Consider the following 17,826-nt stretch of genomic DNA (forward strand, 5'->3'; position numbering starts at 1 on the left):
GCCGGATGCTTCCTCAAGGGGTACAGGTTGGAAAGGAGAGCTTCATCTGGGTCATTCACTCCACCGGAGGGTCATGAGAAGAGTGAGCAGAAGAAACAACGGGGATCCATAAGTGCTCCCTGGAGAAGCCTTCTCTGTTCTCACTTTAGAATGCGGAAAACCTTAAAGGTCAGTCTGGTCAAGCAGATTTAGGGTGCCGAGGCTTAGGGCTGCCTTTCCAGACCTCTTACCAACACTCTCAAACTGCGACGGCCCCACCCTCCTCACTGTCTTCCTCTCCCCACTCAGGTCATGACCTTGTCTGACTCGTAGCTCAGGATTCAGCCTTTAAATGGCATGAATGATCATGTCTTCACCACTCCCTGATTGCCCACGGTGAGGACTAAGCTCAGACTCATAAATTCCAAGGAAGAGGTGGACTACGATGCCCTCTGCAGAAACCAAGCAGAAGGAATCCCTGCTAAAAGCAGCAGGGACAATCAGCTCCCCCCTGCTCGACAAGGTAGCCGCAGCCCAACAGGTCTCTGGGGCTCAAACAACATTTTCCTCCTGAGATCTAAGCCAAATCTCATTACGGCTCCAATACTACACTTGAGTTCCTGTAAGTTAAATCCCATGAGAATGAATTCCAAGGCCAGGAGGGAATCAAACACCGCCTGGAATAAGCAGATCAGTAAGGGAGGTGCAGAAACCTGTTATGAACAAGGCAGCTGGGATGCCAGGGCGATGCCTCTGCAAAGGTGTCTGGCACAAACTCATACTTTAAGTTCTTTTAAGAGTGGCATCACAAAGTCACACCTGTCCTGACTTCAAAGGCATCCCTTCCCACCCCAAACACCGGGAAATAAGGCAGGAAAGGAAGGGTGGAATTGTGTGCGTCTTGGTCCTTGGTAAGTTCAAGTCACTATCCAACAACATCCAGCCAAGCCAGCCAAGCCCAACTCAGAGCGGGGGTTCCACGAGAAACCAAAATGTTTCTTCCCGTTTCAACCACACTCCCCATCTCTCCCCTTCCCGCCACTTCCATTCCCCAACAAGCAATGGTCTCACAGCATGAGCGATCCCTTATGGCTCCCTAGGTTTAAAAAACCTGCCCTGAGCCCCTCGCTAGGGAAGGCGCGTCAAGCCCATGAGAGTGGAGCCTGCGAAGTAGGGAGGAGGCTGAGGAGAACCTGGGCCACAGCCACTTGCGTCTGCTGCTGCTGCTGCTGGAGGAGCTGCTGAAGGAGCTGCATCTGGTGGTGGGTGGACAGTGGCGGCCCCGTGCCCAAGCCCGGGGGCTCTGAGGAAGAAGAGGGCAGGAGCATCCTGGGCGAGGCTGTCAGCATGGGCTCCTGGGCATGGGGCGGAACCTGGAGAAGAAGAGAAGACAGGGCATGAGTCTAGGCGGGAGCCATCTTTAGGGGCCTCACTCTCTTTCTAATATGTGGCATAAACATGGGTGGGGTGAAACGGCCCACTTATGACCAAGAGCTGGAAATGCTGTGTCTTAATGGAAGTGTGGACGGGACCCCAGGGAGGAAATGGAGCAACTGCCTGGGCTGGGACCACAGCGCCAGAAAACCCTATCTGGACACCTCAGTGACTGATCCAATGTGAGGGGAGACAGACAGCTGATACAGTCCCTTCTCTTGCCCACCACTTCTAACTGTCCCACACCGTTGAGTTACCTGAGGTCGTGGACTAAGAGAGCTCTAGTTATATGAAACCCAGCTTCCTACCGCCCCACCAGGAGAACGGGAAGGAGGCAGCTTCCGCTGTTACTTTGCTGTTCCTTAGGACTCCCTCCTCCAGGGTCTGCGCTCTTTGTCCTGAGTTGGCCCCTGGAGGAGGAGGTGTGTGAGGGAGGCTGCTCCAGCCCGCCATCACCTTCCCTCCCAGAGAGCGCCGCGGGGGAAGAAACTTTGGGACTGAGACAGATAATGGTCTGGAAAGACCCTCTCCATTAGCAGAGAGCTGTTCCGTCCCGTTCCCTCCTGCTGTCTCCCTCCTGGTGGCTGGAAACTGTCACTAAGATGGCTTAGTGACATGTGACCCATGGAATTCAACAGCAGGGAGAGACACTTCTTGGCAGTTCTGGTTCTGGCCCTTCTTCAGACACGCAAGAGAGGGGCACCCAATGACACAGGGATATTGCCCCTTGCAGAGGACAAATGGTACCAAAGAAAGTATCAGGCAGGCAATTTGGAACTGTACTGCCCTCCAAACCAGACAGGCTTCTCCTTCTGATGAAGTGGCCTAATGACCGCCACCTGAGAAAAGGCATGTGCATGATGAGAAGAGAGAGGCACCCGTGATCCAATGCAGTGCCTAAGAATCTAAGGGGAGGGCCATTTGTCAGAATTTTCCTTCTGGGTTTTTGGTTGGAATTTGGTCTCAAGTTCTTAGCTTCTTAGTCTGGATCATAGCAGGAACTCCTCGGGGCCTCCGTCATCTCACTCGTCACATGTGAGATTGGAGCTGATGATGCCTGAGGTGGTCTCTCAGCTTCTAACCTCCAGCGGGCCAGGTTCCAGCCTCCACAGCGCCATTACACAGGAGCATCAAAGCACACGATCGCTAGCTGCAAGCAGAGGGAGCCCAGACTGACTCTGCTCCATCAGCAAGCCCCAGGGGATCATGGCGTGGTGTGTGAGGATTAGCCTTGTACAGGTATTGTGCAGGGAGGAGGTGCCATCAAAGGTGACACCGCCAGGGAGAAGAAGGGGACCAAGTACTGATGGGATCCTGGAGGGCGATGCATGTCAGGAATGAGCTCTGTGGCATCCTGACACAGCAGGGAGTGGCGTCAGCACATGGGGCCAATCTCCAGAAGTCAGGCCTCGCTAAGAGGAAGTGAAACACGCTCTGGCACTGCCCCATGCTGCAGAGGCCTCGCTGTGAAGCTGATCCAGCAGGTGCTAGGTGACTGACGGCAGCTGATGCTGTGACACAGCATACTCCAAGAGGCGGCATGGGTAAAGATCACCTGCATGTGCCACCTCTGCCTACCTTGGAGTCTGTGTGGGAGCCTCCTTCCTTCCCTACAGCATCAAGGTCAGTGACGCCTCGGCTGAATTCCAGGACGTCATTCCCTGTGAGTGGGACTTCTACCGCGTCGATGTCAGTCTCTTCTGCAGTGGCCGTGGAGGCCCTCTCGGCTCCAGTGAGCTGGCGGCCTGCAGGGACAAAGAGAAGGCAAGAAGGGCATGGTGACACCAAGGACAATGTGCTCCTTTCCTAACACTTTAGCATTCAGTGATGTCACTGGCTTCAAAACACATTCACCTAACTTTGGTGAATTTCCAATCCAGTACGATGCTCCCATTTTAATATCTTTTTAAAGTCCAGAAGCAAAGATGACACTTCCTTGAGGCTGGATGTGACGGCTTTGCCTGGTTGGCATGTTTATATTGACAGGGTATGGGGACTCTGAAATAAGGGAGTGACAGTCATCTCGACCACATCCTGGCTTAGGAGTGGAATCAGCCCAGGGAAAGATCCCAAACTGGGGGTCCAGAGATGTGGAGTTTCCCCAGCAGTGGCCCTGATGGGCCATGGGACAAGGGACAAGGGGTAAACCACCTCACTACCTGGGCCTCAGTTTCAACTATAAAATCAGAGGCTGAGTCAGATGGATAAGGAGGGCTGCTCGACTGAAGAATAAGGACAAAGGGATTTGAGGCCCTGTCCAACACAGTATCAGTTTCCCACCCTTCAGAGCCTGACTCTGACCTTGCCCCCAAGAGCAGAAGCCAGGGGAGAGGCCTGCGGAGGAAGCAGTAGTGGGAGAGAGATGGGGTGCCTGGTTTCCCACAACCTCCTTCTCCAGTCTGTCTGTCTTCTTCCCACTTCCCCCCTTCCCACTGAGGACAGTGACCACGTTCAGCATATGTGCGACAGTCCTACTGTTCCTTTTTCATTCCCTGTTCCTCTCTCTTTTTTGGGACTCTTTAAATTATAAACACTGGTGATTCCTTGGCATTTCCCGGGAAATATTTTCTTTCTCTACATTTGGGATTAGATTCATTACTGCTGTCTTCAAATAAGATTTCTTAAAAGCTTTCAGAGACCAATACCAACTGCAAAATGGAGCAGGTTAATGTTAGCAGGAAATACGGAGAGCTGACTCCCCGCCCTAAAGCCAAGCCAGGCAGCCAGGCGTTGGTCATTAGGGTGCCCGCCTTGAGAAGAGACAGTCCTAACAAGTCTTCCCATGCAAACTCGCCCGTCATCTGCGGAAGCCAGCCTGGGATGTGGAAGCGAACAGTGTGCTTGGTTTTCCTTCTGGCTGCTCTGGGAGTTGTGGAGACAGCCTGTGAGTGCTGGAATGGTGTGTAACAGAAACGATGGTCCCAGACCGTGCTCTAGCAGGGCAGCTCTTCTGGTCCTTGTAAACCAGTGGGCAGGAGCACAGAGAGCAGGCTGCTTTCTACCACCTCCTGCACCCAGAAGTCACCTTCTTGATGATTGGGAGGTTTAGCCTGAGAGAGAGAGGGCTGATGGATAACTCATGGCTATTTTTTAGTAGGTGGAGGGTGCTGGGAACTGAGCATCTGGTTCTCCACGCCTGCAGAGGAGTGAACAGGGTGAAACGGGCATGCGTTTGAGGACAGATTTCCATCAGTCCTCAGGAGGAGCGGGCTCCCGCAGCACTGTGCATCTATTGTCAGTGCATTTAGCACACGATATTGAACACGACTGGCTGTTTTTCCTTCTAGTCTTGAGGTCAGGGCTGTGTCTCATTCATCTGTTTCCTAAGGATCTGGCACAACAGAGAAGGGGTTCAATAAATACTGACAAAGGAAATAGTGTCATGACAGGGCAACACAACAAGGGAAGAGGCTATGGGAGGAGGCTGCCCCCTCCTCCTATCCATGGAGATGCTAACAATGAGCACTAAGCAGCCACACACATAGAGTTTGGAGATGCCCATGCCAGAAGCCCTGGAGGGATCGAATAATCTCCCAGGTTCTAGCTCTAATTCTGGGGAGTCATAAAAAAATAAACTCTGCAGCCATTCTGTTTGTATAGTGGAGTTCCCAAACCAAGGCCAAGGTTAGTGACTCACAAACCACGGGACTGCTTTCTGAGAGGCTTCCTGCCACCCAGAGGGTTCTCTGATGATCACATTTGAAGTCCTGTAGATTTAATGTAGCTCGTGGGTAGAGATCAGCATAGTAAGAGATCTGTTAGAACCAGAAAGGGCGAAGCTGGGGTAGACACAAAGAACATGCTGGATGGAGGGCTCAAATTATTGTATGTGCCTGTTAGCATCCCAGATAAGACCATGGGGAGGGACCCACAGCTAGTGGTCTTCTTCAGGTCCTATCAGACAGGGGAGGAAATCTGACATTTGCAACTTTTGTGGCATCAAGAAACCCAAGGGAGGAGAAACGACATGAAAAACCTTCTGGTGAAACCAGGAAACTCATGGGACTATGGATTCCAAGTTGTAACAGGGAGAAGTAAGACTGAGCTTGGCAGTGGAGGGCAGCGCTGCTTTCTGAACTGTTTCAACTATTTCTACCCGATACACTGAATAGTAACTAGAAGTCATGAGGCATATGCTTACTTCATTCATTTATTCAATAAGTATTTATTAAGCACCTTGTATATGACAGAAATCTACTAGGCATAGAGATGAAGAAGCAAAATCTGTGCTTTCAATGCTTCCCCAGCCTGATGGAGAGAGCAGACATAAACCACAGATGCAGCATGAGGCTGTGTCACCTACGAGGGAGCTATGGAGGGTGCAGGACAACAGAAGAGGAACACCAGGCAGCAGTGAGAGGAGCCTGTGCAGAGAGGAAATCAAAGCTAATAAAGCAGGTGAAGAAGCGGGCATGAGGGAGGAGGGCTGGGCAAGCATCCTAGGCCCGAGGCAGGGGCGAGGACACGGAGGCACGGCAATCCAGGGCAGGGTGGGGGCCCTGCCAAGGGCTCTGTAGGGAGGGGCCTGACCAGGAAGAGTCGGGGTTTTATCCTGAAGCAGGTGAGTAATGCCAAAAGATTTTCACTCTTTCAAATTTCAGCCTAGAGATGATGTGGAGGATGGAGTGCAAAGGGACAAGACAGGAAGCAATACTCTAGGTGAGAAATAAGAGGGCTTAAGCTAAGGAGGTGGCAACAACACAGAGAAAAGGGGACAGATTTCAAAGATCTTCAAGAGGCAGAACTGACAGGACTTGGGGACCAACTGTCTGTGGTGCGAGAGAGAGAGAGAGAGAGAGAGAGAGAGAGAGGGTGGGGGAGAGGGAGAGAGGAATATGTAGACACGCACAGGATGAGTTTTAAAATTTCTGATTTAGGGAACTGCGTGGAGACAGGCACCCTTTCAGAAAGCTCCAGGAGGAGCAGGATTGCGGATAAGAGGATGAGCTTAGTTTCAAACCTGTTGAAATTGCGAGAGTCTGTGTAACAGCCAAAGGGAGATACCCATTGGGCTGCTGGAGACATAAGTGGAGAGTTCAGGAAAAAGGTCTGGCTTGGAGATAAAACTTAGTTGAACCTACAGGAAGAGAAAAATAGCATCAGGGACCAAGCCCAGGAGAAATCCCTACACAGAAGGGGTAGGTAAACAGAGAAGCCTGCAGAGGATGCTGGAAAGCAGTGCCCAGAACAAAGGTAAGAGGCAAGAGCAGGGGGTGGGGGATAGGGACGTAGAAGCAGGGAAGGGGAGCTTCTGCTCCCAGTGGTGAACTCCGCAGAGAAAGCAGGTTCAATCTGCTCACTAGGAGGCCCTTCAGTGACCTTGACTGGTCAGTTCAGGAAGGGCTGGCAGGCAGCAGCCACCAGATCTCTGGAGGGTGAAGCGAATGGCGAGGGTTGGGAAGGTGAGGCAGCAGACAAGAGAGTACAGTAGTCAGCCCTTCACATCCGCGGATTCAACCAACCACAGATGAAAGGCCTACGATGGTTGTGTCTGTACTGAACATGTATAGACTTTTTTCTTGTCATTATTCCCTAGACAATACAGTATAACAACTATTTACATAGCACTTACTCTGTATTAGGTATTGTAAGTAACCCGGAGATGATTTAAAGTATACAGGAGGATATGGTAGGTTACACACAAATACTTCGCCGTTTTATATAAGGGGCTTGAGCATCCTCGGATTTGGATCTGCGGGGGTCCTGGAACCCATCCCCCACCGATACAGAGGGATGACTGTATAGATAAGTCTTGCAAGAAGCTTGGCTAGGAAGGAAAGGAAAGAGACAAGGCTGGGGGAAATGCCAAAGAGGACTTGATTTCGTTTTATTTTTAAGATGGGAAAAACTTGACCTGATCTATCTGCAGTGGGGAAAAAGTCAGCACAGTAGAAGATTCAGGAGAGTGAGAAAACTATCTGGAGTGAGAGAAGAGTGAGATAAGACCCCTCTCCCCGAGGGCTCAGGGGTTCAGGAAGAGGCGAGATGAGAGGCGAAAGCAGAGGCAGGTGAAAGGGTTAATCTTGGACAGGGGAAGCTGGAGACAAGCACAAGCACTGCTGAATGGCGAAGTTGCCAGGGGCTGAGCCGGGGGACCACAGATGTGCAATGGACCAGTTTGTGTGGATGGCTGTTTCCCCTGGGCTGTGCAGTGTCACAGGGCTAACATGGACAGGTATTGCTGGATTAATGCAGAACTTTCTACATGTCAATCATACTTCAATAAAATGGTTTAAAAAAAACAACAAGGGCTTATCAGCTCAGTCCAAAAGTTATTGAAATGGCCACTTTTGCCTCAAAACTGCAATAGTAACAGCTTAAACAGCATTTACTATGTTCTAGGCACTAGTTTAAAGGTTTTACATGTATTAACTCATCTATCCTCATAACCCCAAAGGTTAGGCAATATTATTTTCCCCATTTGACAGATAAAGAAACTGAGGCACACAGCTGGTAAGGCTGGAGCTGGGGCCCAAACCTTGCCAGTCTGGCTCCAGGCTCGGCGCTTTTAACCACAGCACCACCCTGACTCCCAACAGGCTTACTGCTTCCCCCTGTAGTCGGACCTCCCCACTTTATCTTCTTCACTGCATTTACACCCTCTAGAATAATCTTGTTTATTTGTCATTTGTGTCCCCAATCCTTTGAGTGTCAGCTCCTACCAGCAGGGACCTCGGTGTCTTGCTCACAGTATCCCCAGTACCCGGCATGGAGCCCGGCACGTCTGGGGAACTTGATAAACGTGTTAAGTGAAGGAAGGAAGTGAAACTAAGGAGGAGCAAAGGATCAGTCGCCTGATGAGACGGAGGAGCAGGTGTGATGGGAGAAGAAGTGGGAGAAGGTCAGCGGTGCGCTTGCTGTTCCGAGTGAGCACGATGTCCAGGTGGGGCAGACATAACAGGTACACAATAAATATTCCTGAATACACTGCTCACTGTCTAGATGGCGAGAGTTTTATTTTTAAGAAGCTCTATTCTTCCAAAGGGCTCCAAGCCCTTCCCCGCGTTGGATTGTCTGCCGCTGTGGGAGGAAGGACGCCTCCAAGGGAACAGGCTCTCTCCCAGGAAACCCTCTCCAGGAGTCAAAGACCCGCAACAGGGCAAAGCAAGGCAAGCAAGCGGAACAGAAGCGGCGGCCCCACCTGGCTCTGAGCCCCGGGGACTGGCCAAGGGCAGCTGCTGCCAAAAGATACAAAAGATAAATCTCCCCCAGGGCAGGGAACAGTGGAAAGAATGAGGGAGGAAAGAAAGGCAGGCACGGAAAGGGGAAGAGAGGGGCGGCACACACAATGGAAGTGAGCAATGTCGTTTAAAAGCGAAAACCCAGAAAGGAAAGGGCTGCTGAGACATCAAAGAAGATAGCAAAGCCTGTGCTTTCCAATTCCTCCAGAGCAAACAAGTTTCCTCTGCACAATAAAGGGCCTGCCATCCCATCACGTGGGGTGGCTCCACTGGAAAGATAAACACCGCATTAAAGAAAAAACTCCCTAACGTGGAAGCGAGATTCTCGTAAAGAAAAAAACCTGCCAATACATAGTTCTACTCTGGAGCTTCAAGGTGATCCGTGACCGAGAAAAATCCTAATGGAGTCAGTACATGCTTCTGGGGGAAGCATTTACGGAAAGAAGAACCGTGTGCCTAGCTGTTTACAGACAGTAAGGCCGTAAAAAGGAAGTGATGGTGGGGCCAAGGAGTAAGGGGCCTCCATGAGAAGCAAACATTTCCAGTCCTAGATCTGTACGTGGTATTCCAAGCGCTAATACCACTCAGACTAGGTTTAGCCTCACGGCCGTGGCCCCACACCACAAGCAGAGGGCACCCGATTCATCATTTACCTGGGACCTGTCATAAAATCATGGGACTTCACAGATCTTGTCTACTTCCCTGACTTCACAGCTGGGGGCATGCATTTCAGACTCAGAACTGCAAAACTAGCTAATATGTGTTCAGAGTGTGTTATATGCTAGGACCACGCTGGTTTAGACACATTATCTTACAACCCCTGGCATATAAGAAAAGAAAGCTCCAGAGAGACTTCCAAATTGTTGAGGATCACCCAGCTGAAAAGGGGGAGAGTCAGGATTCAAGGCCAGCTGTTCTGGCACTGGAACCCGAGCCCTTAGTCATTTGTCTAGTCTACTGTTCCAGCACTCTCTCCACCACATCACACTGCCTCTTCAACTCTGTGATGGTTAATTTTGTGTCAACTTGACCAACAGATATTTGGTCAAACATTCTAGATGTTGCTGTAAAGGTGTTTTTTTTTTAGGTGGAGATTGATACTTAAATCAGCAGACTTTAAGTAAAGCATATTACCCTCCATAATGTAGGTGGGCCTCATCCAATCAGGTGAAGGCCTTAATAGAACATAGACTGACCTCCCTGGCAGAAGAGGGAACCATGGCAGCAGGCTGCCTTCGGACTCAAACTGCAACTCTTCCCTGGGTTTCCAGGCTGCTGGCCTACCCTGTAGATTTTGGCCTTGCCATACCTCTACAATCACGTGAGCCAAATTCCTTAAAATCTACATGTACATGTGTATGTATATATATGCGTATGTGTATACGTACATCTCCCTGACCAACACAACTTACATCACTCTACGCGAGGAAGGGAGGGCCCCTGTCACTTCCCCTACTTTGCAGGGGGACCAGTATGATTTACAGAGAGCAGATCCAACCCACGCCTGACCTCCTTAAAGACACACATTCGGCGCTGTGTTTGACATCTTCAGCTTTGAAGGAACTATACAGGGCCTGAGAAGTCTTCTGAAAATGGACCCAGATGTTTCTCATGTAGTACATCAGTCACATTCTTCTTCAGGAGAGTGGTAGACAGAAGATACCAAACAGCTGAGGTCTCACGTACATTACTGTGATTTGAGAAAATTATCACCAAAAAGGTAATGAAAAGGAGAGGTGCACACACTGGGGGGCCCATTGTTTCAACGCTCCCCCATCTGTTATAGCCAAAGGGCCTAACCACGTGGGTTTCCATCTGCAGCCACAGCCGCCATCGCTCCTCCTCATCAGTACTCGGGGCAGCTTCCGGTCTCACCTCTAGGCTTCATCACCTCAATTCTGTCCACTCCCCCACGCCCAAGGTCATCGCTCCTCATCAAGGGGACTGTTTAGGATTTACTCCCTCTTGAAATCTCTACTCAATCTCCATGTTCATTTTGGCGTAGAGTGAGCATTATTCCCTAATAATAAATATCATAATTTATTTTAAAATCCCCTCCTACTGCTTCCAATTCTTTGCTTTTATAACAAATTCTTTGCTTACATCACTTTATGTGGAATACATCATTTCACACATGGATGGGTCTACCTTTAGCATCAATTCTTAGAAGGGAAGTTGAGGGTAATCTGGGAGTGAAAAGGCATGTGAATTTTCAAGTTTAATAGTGATTTCCACATTGTTCTCCATAGGACTTCTATCTTTATCAGAAAACAGCAAACACATCTGGGTCTATTTCTGGGCTTTCTATTCTGATCCATTCAGGGACTTATTCAGGCATCAGTATAGTTTTACGTATTATAGCTTTATAGTGTGTTGTTTTCTTTTAAAGGGGAACATGAGTGAGGGATGTGTTTTTTGTTTTTTGTTTTTTTGGTGAGGAAGACTGGCCCTGAGCTAACATCTGTTGCCAATCTTCCTTTTTTTTTTTTTTTTTCCCTCCTGAAAGCCCCCCAGTACATAGTTGTACATCCTAGCTATAGGTTCTTCTAGTTCCTCTATGTGGGAAGCCACCTCAGCATTGCTTGACGAGCAGTGCCAGGTCGGTGCCCAAGATCCAAACCGGTGAACCCTGGGCCGCTGAAATGGAGTGCATGAACTTAACCACTTGGCCATGGGGCTGGCCCCCTACAGTGTTTTTATATCTGGGAAACCACTCCTCTGTCATCACTGATCTTTTCCAGAATTTTTTCTAATCTTGCTTTTTCATTTTTCCATATTTATTTTAAAATAATAATAGCTAACATGTGTTTGGTGTTTACTATGTGCTAAGCACCAGGCTTGGCATTTTCAATGCATCTGCTCATCTAATCATCACAATAATTCTATGAGGTAGACACGACTATTAGTCCTTTTTTTTTTTCCCATAAAAAGAAACTTAGGCACAGGGAGGTTAGGGAACTTGCATAAAACCACACTGCCAGTGACTGGTGCGGCCAGAACATTAGAAACCAACAGCCCGGACTCTCAACCAGTTTGCAATACTGCCTTTTGCAAGATGAGATTTATTTTGTTTTCTAACTTCTTGAGTTGGGTGCTTAATTAGTTTGATTCTCATGACTGGTCATCTATTAGTGAAAATAATCGAATCTTCGGGTTTTCCTCTGAGCACTGCTTTAACTGCATCCCAGAAGTTTTGAATACTATAGCCTACCCTTTGCTGGTAGAAATTTGTATTGTAACGTTAAATTAATGGATTAACATATGGAAAATTAACATTTTTGTGATATTGAGGTTTCCCATTGAACAGCTTTCCACTAGTTTATGATTTTTTTCATATAAAACATACACATTTTTATTCCGATTATTCATAGGTATTTTATCTTTTTAAATTGTTATTTTAATGGATTTTTTCTTCCACAATGACCTGCAACTGGCTCTTGTTCTAATATATGAAAACCATAGCTATCTGTAAGATTGAACCTCACCTCTTTAATTCTCTTATTATATCTAATAGTTTTCAGTTTATTTTCTTGAGTTTTCCACATAAAAAATATAAACAATATTAACTATTTCCCTGCTCTTTTCTAATGCTATTTTTTTTTTTTAGATTGGCACCTGAGCTAACATCTGTTGCCAATCTTCTTTTTATTTCTTCTTCTTCTTCTCCCCAAAGCCCCCCAGTACATAGCTATATATTCTAGTTGCAGGTCCTTCTGGTTGCGCTATGTGGGATGCCACCTCAGCATGGCCTGATGAGCTGTGCCATGTCCATGCCCAGGATCTGAACCAGTGAAACCCTGGGCAGCAGAAGCAGAGCACATGAACTTAACTACTCGGCCACAGGGCTGGTCCTAATGATCAATACTTTTTTTCCCAGAATTACTGTTAGATGATAGAGATGATAAAAGACACCTTTGTCTTATTCCTGACTTTTAATGAGTCTTGAAAGTTGGGGCTATTGGAACACTGTCTACCTCGAGGGTTTACAGAACTACAGAATTTAGAAATAGGAAAAAATAACTATTTAGGTAATTGTAAATTTGTCTTCTTTCTAACTTGTTTCATGAAGGTGCCTTTGTACTGAAATTTTCTTTGAGGTCAGATTTGGTAGCATAAGCGGCTCTACGTTCAAAATCTGCTTCCTGATATCGGGCTTAAACGTTTCCTTGTTTGACAGTTTAAACATCTTTAATTTTCTGTTATAACAGTAACACGCGTTCCTTAAAGAATATTTGGAATCTACAAAGAAAGAGGAAAAATAAAATATTTCTTAAATGAACCGAGTGCCTGGGGATGGGTGGAGTGGTCCAGCACCCCGCGCCGCGTGTCCACCTGCCTGTCCATCCACATCCACAGCAGCGGCGGTGCCCACCTGGGTCCCCTGAGCTGCTGCTGTTCTGCTCACTCTCCCCGTCTTCCTGGCCGTCTGCGTTCTGCTGTGTGTGCTGCAGGCTCAGCTTGTGGCAGACCTCAAAGGCCTGCCCCACCGTCCGGACGATTCGCATAGCCTGGCTCTGGGAAGGAGAAAGGAAAAGAGGGAGTGAAGGACATGGAGACCCTCTGCAAGGACACGAGAAGGGCCAGGGGTGGGAAAGGATGTGCAAGGGGCATGAGGACGGAAACCGTGAAGCCAGCAAAAAGATGGAAAAAACCTAAGTTTGTTCGGATGTGCACATACTCACAAAGAAGAGTGCGAAGACATTTTCCTTTCCTGAAATACTTCAGAAAATAGAAACTGTCACCACAGTTCTGAAATAATCAGTCAACTGACAGGACAGACAGCAAATATACTAATTCTGGTCTTAGCCCAATTCCTCCTCCCAAGTTTAACGAAAATGGTCCATATGCTTCAGAATCCTTGGCCAACCATTATCAAGTGTTCAATGGGTTCCTCATACTAAGAGCACCTCAGCCACCATTTACTTTTCTGCTGGAGACGGTGGGTTCCCCTGGTGCTCCTGCAGCCCAAGGGCTGTGGTGATACGAGGCTTAGAAGCCGTCGTGGTCTAAAGAGCAGAACCAGCGGAAGCCCATGTCCAACTTTCCGGGAATACCAATGGCAGCAAACTTAATCTAAGGTCAGCCTTCCCAGTCTTGCTCCAAAGACATCTCTCACTTGGGTCTATTCTGCGGCTACTTCCTTTCTTTTGTTTTGCTATTTAACCTCTTCCTTTAACAGCCCAACAATGGAGCCGGACCCTAGCTCTCAGTGTCCCGCTACTTAGCTAGGAAAGGAGAAGAAAGGACAAAGAAGCCTGTTTCTGTACAGAGTCGTAAGCGACCCTTGCAGGCTGTGAGGAAGAACCGCACACAAGGTTTTTGAGGACATGGTCTCCCAAGTGGGTAACAGACTATAATTTGATAATCAGTCGACTTTCACTGTCTTTCAGACCGAGTTTAATGTGAGCTATGCAGAGTTTAAGAGCTCAGGCTGGGAAAGCTCAGCACACTGCTCCTTTAATCCCAGTGGTCCCCAAACATTCTGCCACCATAGCTTGCAGTTTACTTAATTGTGGCTGTCACCCTATACCTGAGTCTAAAATTAACCACATTTTGAATGAGGTGACTTCAGATTCTCTGTGACCACCTAGTGACACGGCACAGCCCATGAATCACATTCAAAACCCCCCAGGTAACATCAGCAGTCAAGCAGAGCTTCTCCTCAGCATGAGATGGCTGGCCTTACATCACCACACTTGCAATTACAGACGAAGGCAGAGAGTCTGATGTTTTGATAACTGTATGATTCATTTATGCACTTCCTAAGGCTGAAATTAGCTCCTATTTCCCCATTACTATCTTCATGAACCCCTAGGGGCCTCAGATCCCCTGTATGCTCCTACTTCTCTAGTCCACTCTCTGCTAGGTATAATTCCCCAAACTGCTACCCTTGCTATTTTCTCAAGCCTGGCGTCATACCGACGTTCCTTCTTTTTGCAGGCCAGAGCATGCGAGTTAATATAAAAAGGCATCTTGGCCAATTGTCATGCACATGCCTATTTCAGATCTCAGTGTACTTCTACCCCTACTGGTGTTCCTCAGCTCAGACCACTTCCTAGAAGTGACTGCTTACAGCGCAAACCTCTCTTAGCCCGTGATGCTAACTCGGGAGATGATCTTAACTGATCATTTACCTGGAACATCCTGACATCTCTGAGTGATGAGAACCTTAAGTTAAGCGAAGCAGGAAGAGATGGATAACTCCTGTAGGGTCCCCCATCACCCAGTGGTGGATCAGAGCCTCTGTCCTCTATGTCCAAACTTAACTTCCTCCTGTTTCCAAAGGGCAGGTGCAGGCCTGTTCTCACAACGTGGACTTTTAGTATCTAAGTGATGACTGTTCTGTCTGCACCAGAAGTCAGCAGCAGGCACCCGTCCTAAGCAAGAAGCCCTTACACTTCCCACTCCCCAAATATACAGAAAGGTGTGATTTAGAGGGCAGAGTCCCTAACCAACCTGGGCCAAGCACACCCCAGTTTTTCACATCTCCTTTGGCAATCAAGCTGAGCCAGGACGCTCAACTCTCAGGTGAAAACGGAGAAGATTCTGCTCCACCCAAAAGTGTTATTCTCCTGGGCCTCCTCAGATCATTTGTTGCTTACTCCCTTTATGAGAAGAAGGGCAGATTGCCTATGGTTAATCTTTTACAGCAAAGCTCACTAGAAGTTTACCAAACCTTAGAGATGCTGCATTCTGCCTACCAAGTACAGCCAGTGTCTGTTATACAGAGCCTTTCCCTCCCTCCCTTCTTCTCTGACTTGGGGGAATTTTGCTCTCCCAGGCATCTTTACAAGAAGCAAAAAAGGAAAATCTGGGGGGTTCTAGAAATAAAATGCAGTAACTCTACATGATATGTAGAGATCAAGTGTTTAATTCCATTACTATCACATCTCACATAAATTAACCCAGATATTTCATACTGAATAAATATCTGCAAAGACTGAGTTAGTCTTTCCCTAACTGTATCGTTCCAAGAATACAGACCCAGTTTCTCTCTTTAAAATACACAGTCATATGGAAAATTCCAAATTCGTTGCTGTCTGTTGCTATAAAATCTCAAGTTCTCCATGGGAGAACATGTTACGAATTCCACAGGCCCTGTAGGTCCCTTAACTAGCTTTCAAGCTGTATGAAAAACTGAAAGGTTCGCAAACAAGTGGCCATGAATCTACGGGATTAGACAGGGGTAGGGACAGGATTTCTAAACTTCTCTTTGGAAGGAAGCACTCAGATTTAAACGAGAGAACAGAGGTGGTGGGACGTGACTTTTCAGTTCTCATATATCACAAGCTGACAATGGATGACGGAATACAGTTAGGACTGAGCATCTGAAGAACCTAGACTCCAGCTCAAATCTCTATTCTGCCACCTTTATCGAGGACAAACATATAGAACACACCCACCAGTTTCAACCAACTAATTACAAGCCCAAGATGGTCATAAGGAAGTTGGCTGGTTTTAATGCTTAATATTTATACTCTCCATGTTTCATTTTTACACTTTACTACATTTACTAGGATATGCAATCGACCCTGACCTCGATCTGATTCCCCTGAAAAAGCAGATGTAGACTCTAGGTTCGCCGGTGCTGCCTTCCCCACGTTGGAAGTGGCATCCCATCTCTTCAGCCTCCCATTTCTTTTCTAGCCTCCCTTTATCACAGCTGTTCTACAAGATATTTCCGTAACTTCAAAGGAAAAAGTGAATCAGTGATGTCTAGAGCCGCTCCTCTGCCACCAAGAGGAATAAATATACAGCTGACAGACATGAGAGCATCTCTCACGGTAAGTGCTCAGGAATGTTTTATTCTGAATGCAAAATTCACTGCGCCAAAGGGCAATTAAGACCGAAAAGAAAAGTTAGTTCAGGAAAGGCCAGGATTATTTTCTCAATAACAGAAACATAAAGATATTAAGGGAATCATCTCTTAGGTATGTATGTCAGCCTCAAAAGGACTAAAGCCACCATCTCTCCCCCCACAGAAACAGAGGACAACTTCTAGGCCAAATGATCTTTGGTCTGAGCTCCTATGATGGTTTCTACTATGAGGAAATTGTTGAATAAGAGTTCTAGATTTGCACATTCAGGGCTACATGGCTTCGTTTCGATTTATCTTTAGTCCTCTTTAATGCGAAGGCTGTATTTCCATTCACAGTAAAAGGACCCAGTAGCACATTTTATGAAGAGCCCTCCTTACTCTAACATGTCATCAAGCCACCCTGCCATAAGCTTTAGAGTGACTATATACATGTAAAAGAACTGCCCTACCCATTCACCACTCTACAAGTTAGAAGGGGCGGACCAGCTATTCTACTCAGAAACGGCTATGGGAGTTCAGATGCCCCTTGACCTTTCAGGCTCTCCTTCCTTCACCAGCAAAAAGTCTACCTTGAGAAGATTCCACATAAAGATCTTGTTGGGGGGAAATTACTTCAAGGTGGCTAAGAGGGCCACCCTGCACCCGGCATGGGTTCTCCCTCCCACCACCAGGGCCATCTGCTCTCTGCACAGCCATGCTAGCTCCTGCCTGAGGGGGCTACCTGTCCCTGGTGACCAGGCCTTCTAGGCAAGAAAACTGGCTCTGCCTGCCCCCCTGGAATGCAGGAATCGCACATGCTGGGACTTAGTAGTTAATAAGTCATGTCTAAACCCAAGCGAGAGAACTCTGACAAAGAAAAGCTTTCAGAAGAACCCCTTCCATAGGTCCCATGGGTCACACTGAAGCAGTTGCTCACATCTCATGACCACAAACAGGCCTTAGGAAATCAAAGCGAAGTTTTAAAGATGTGAAGGTAGCCAGGTACAAAGCAGAGCAAACAAGTGGCACATTGGAAACGATGACTTTTCCAGCTCCAGGATCTGACCATTCTCTGGAATTTACTAGATCTTTTTAAAAAGCATCATTATACTGCATTATTGCTGTACAAATCCAGTTTAGTTTTACATAAGCCCCTGAAAGGATGTGGCCACATGGATCAAATCTTCCTGTCCAAAAAGCCATTTTCTATTAGCAACTCCAAAGCATTTGTGGGCTTTTAGTTGTCAAGATTAGGCTGGATATAGTTGCTTTGATGTTTTCAAAGCTGGGAAGGAATATCTAACCTGAGAGTGGCTCTCAGCTGCAGAGGGAGAGCACTGAAGCTCATGGGAGTGCTGATTATGGGCAATTTTGTGAAAATAGGGCTGGAAAGGACACTGTCTTAGAACTTTATACCACTTACCCTCACGACGC

At 47.5% G+C, this 17,826-nt stretch overlaps 1 protein-coding gene across 9 annotated transcripts in view; it reads right to left on the reverse strand.

Annotated features, from left to right (window-relative positions):
• Positions 1-17,826, reverse strand: part of CUNH1orf226 (chromosome unknown C1orf226 homolog) — a 213,897-nt gene that overhangs the window by 26,619 nt on the left and 169,452 nt on the right. For 6 of the 9 annotated variants that reach the window (XM_070608214.1, XM_070608216.1, XM_070608213.1 and 3 more), the window contains 3 exons: positions 12,931-13,108; positions 2,992-3,158; positions 1,173-1,352 (listed from right to left, as the gene is read on the reverse strand). In XM_070608214.1, the coding sequence (XP_070464315.1) occupies positions 1,173-1,352; positions 2,992-3,158; positions 12,931-13,108 (525 nt within the window). The remainder of the gene's footprint in view (positions 1-1,172; positions 1,353-2,991; positions 3,159-12,930; positions 13,109-17,826) is intronic. The other 3 variants (XM_070608217.1, XM_070608218.1, XM_070608215.1) reach the window with 1 other exon arrangement.

Source organism: Equus przewalskii, unplaced genomic scaffold, assembly GCF_037783145.1.
Source record: "Equus przewalskii isolate Varuska unplaced genomic scaffold, EquPr2 ChrUn-5, whole genome shotgun sequence".
Taxonomy (NCBI): Eukaryota; Metazoa; Chordata; class Mammalia; order Perissodactyla; family Equidae; genus Equus; species Equus przewalskii.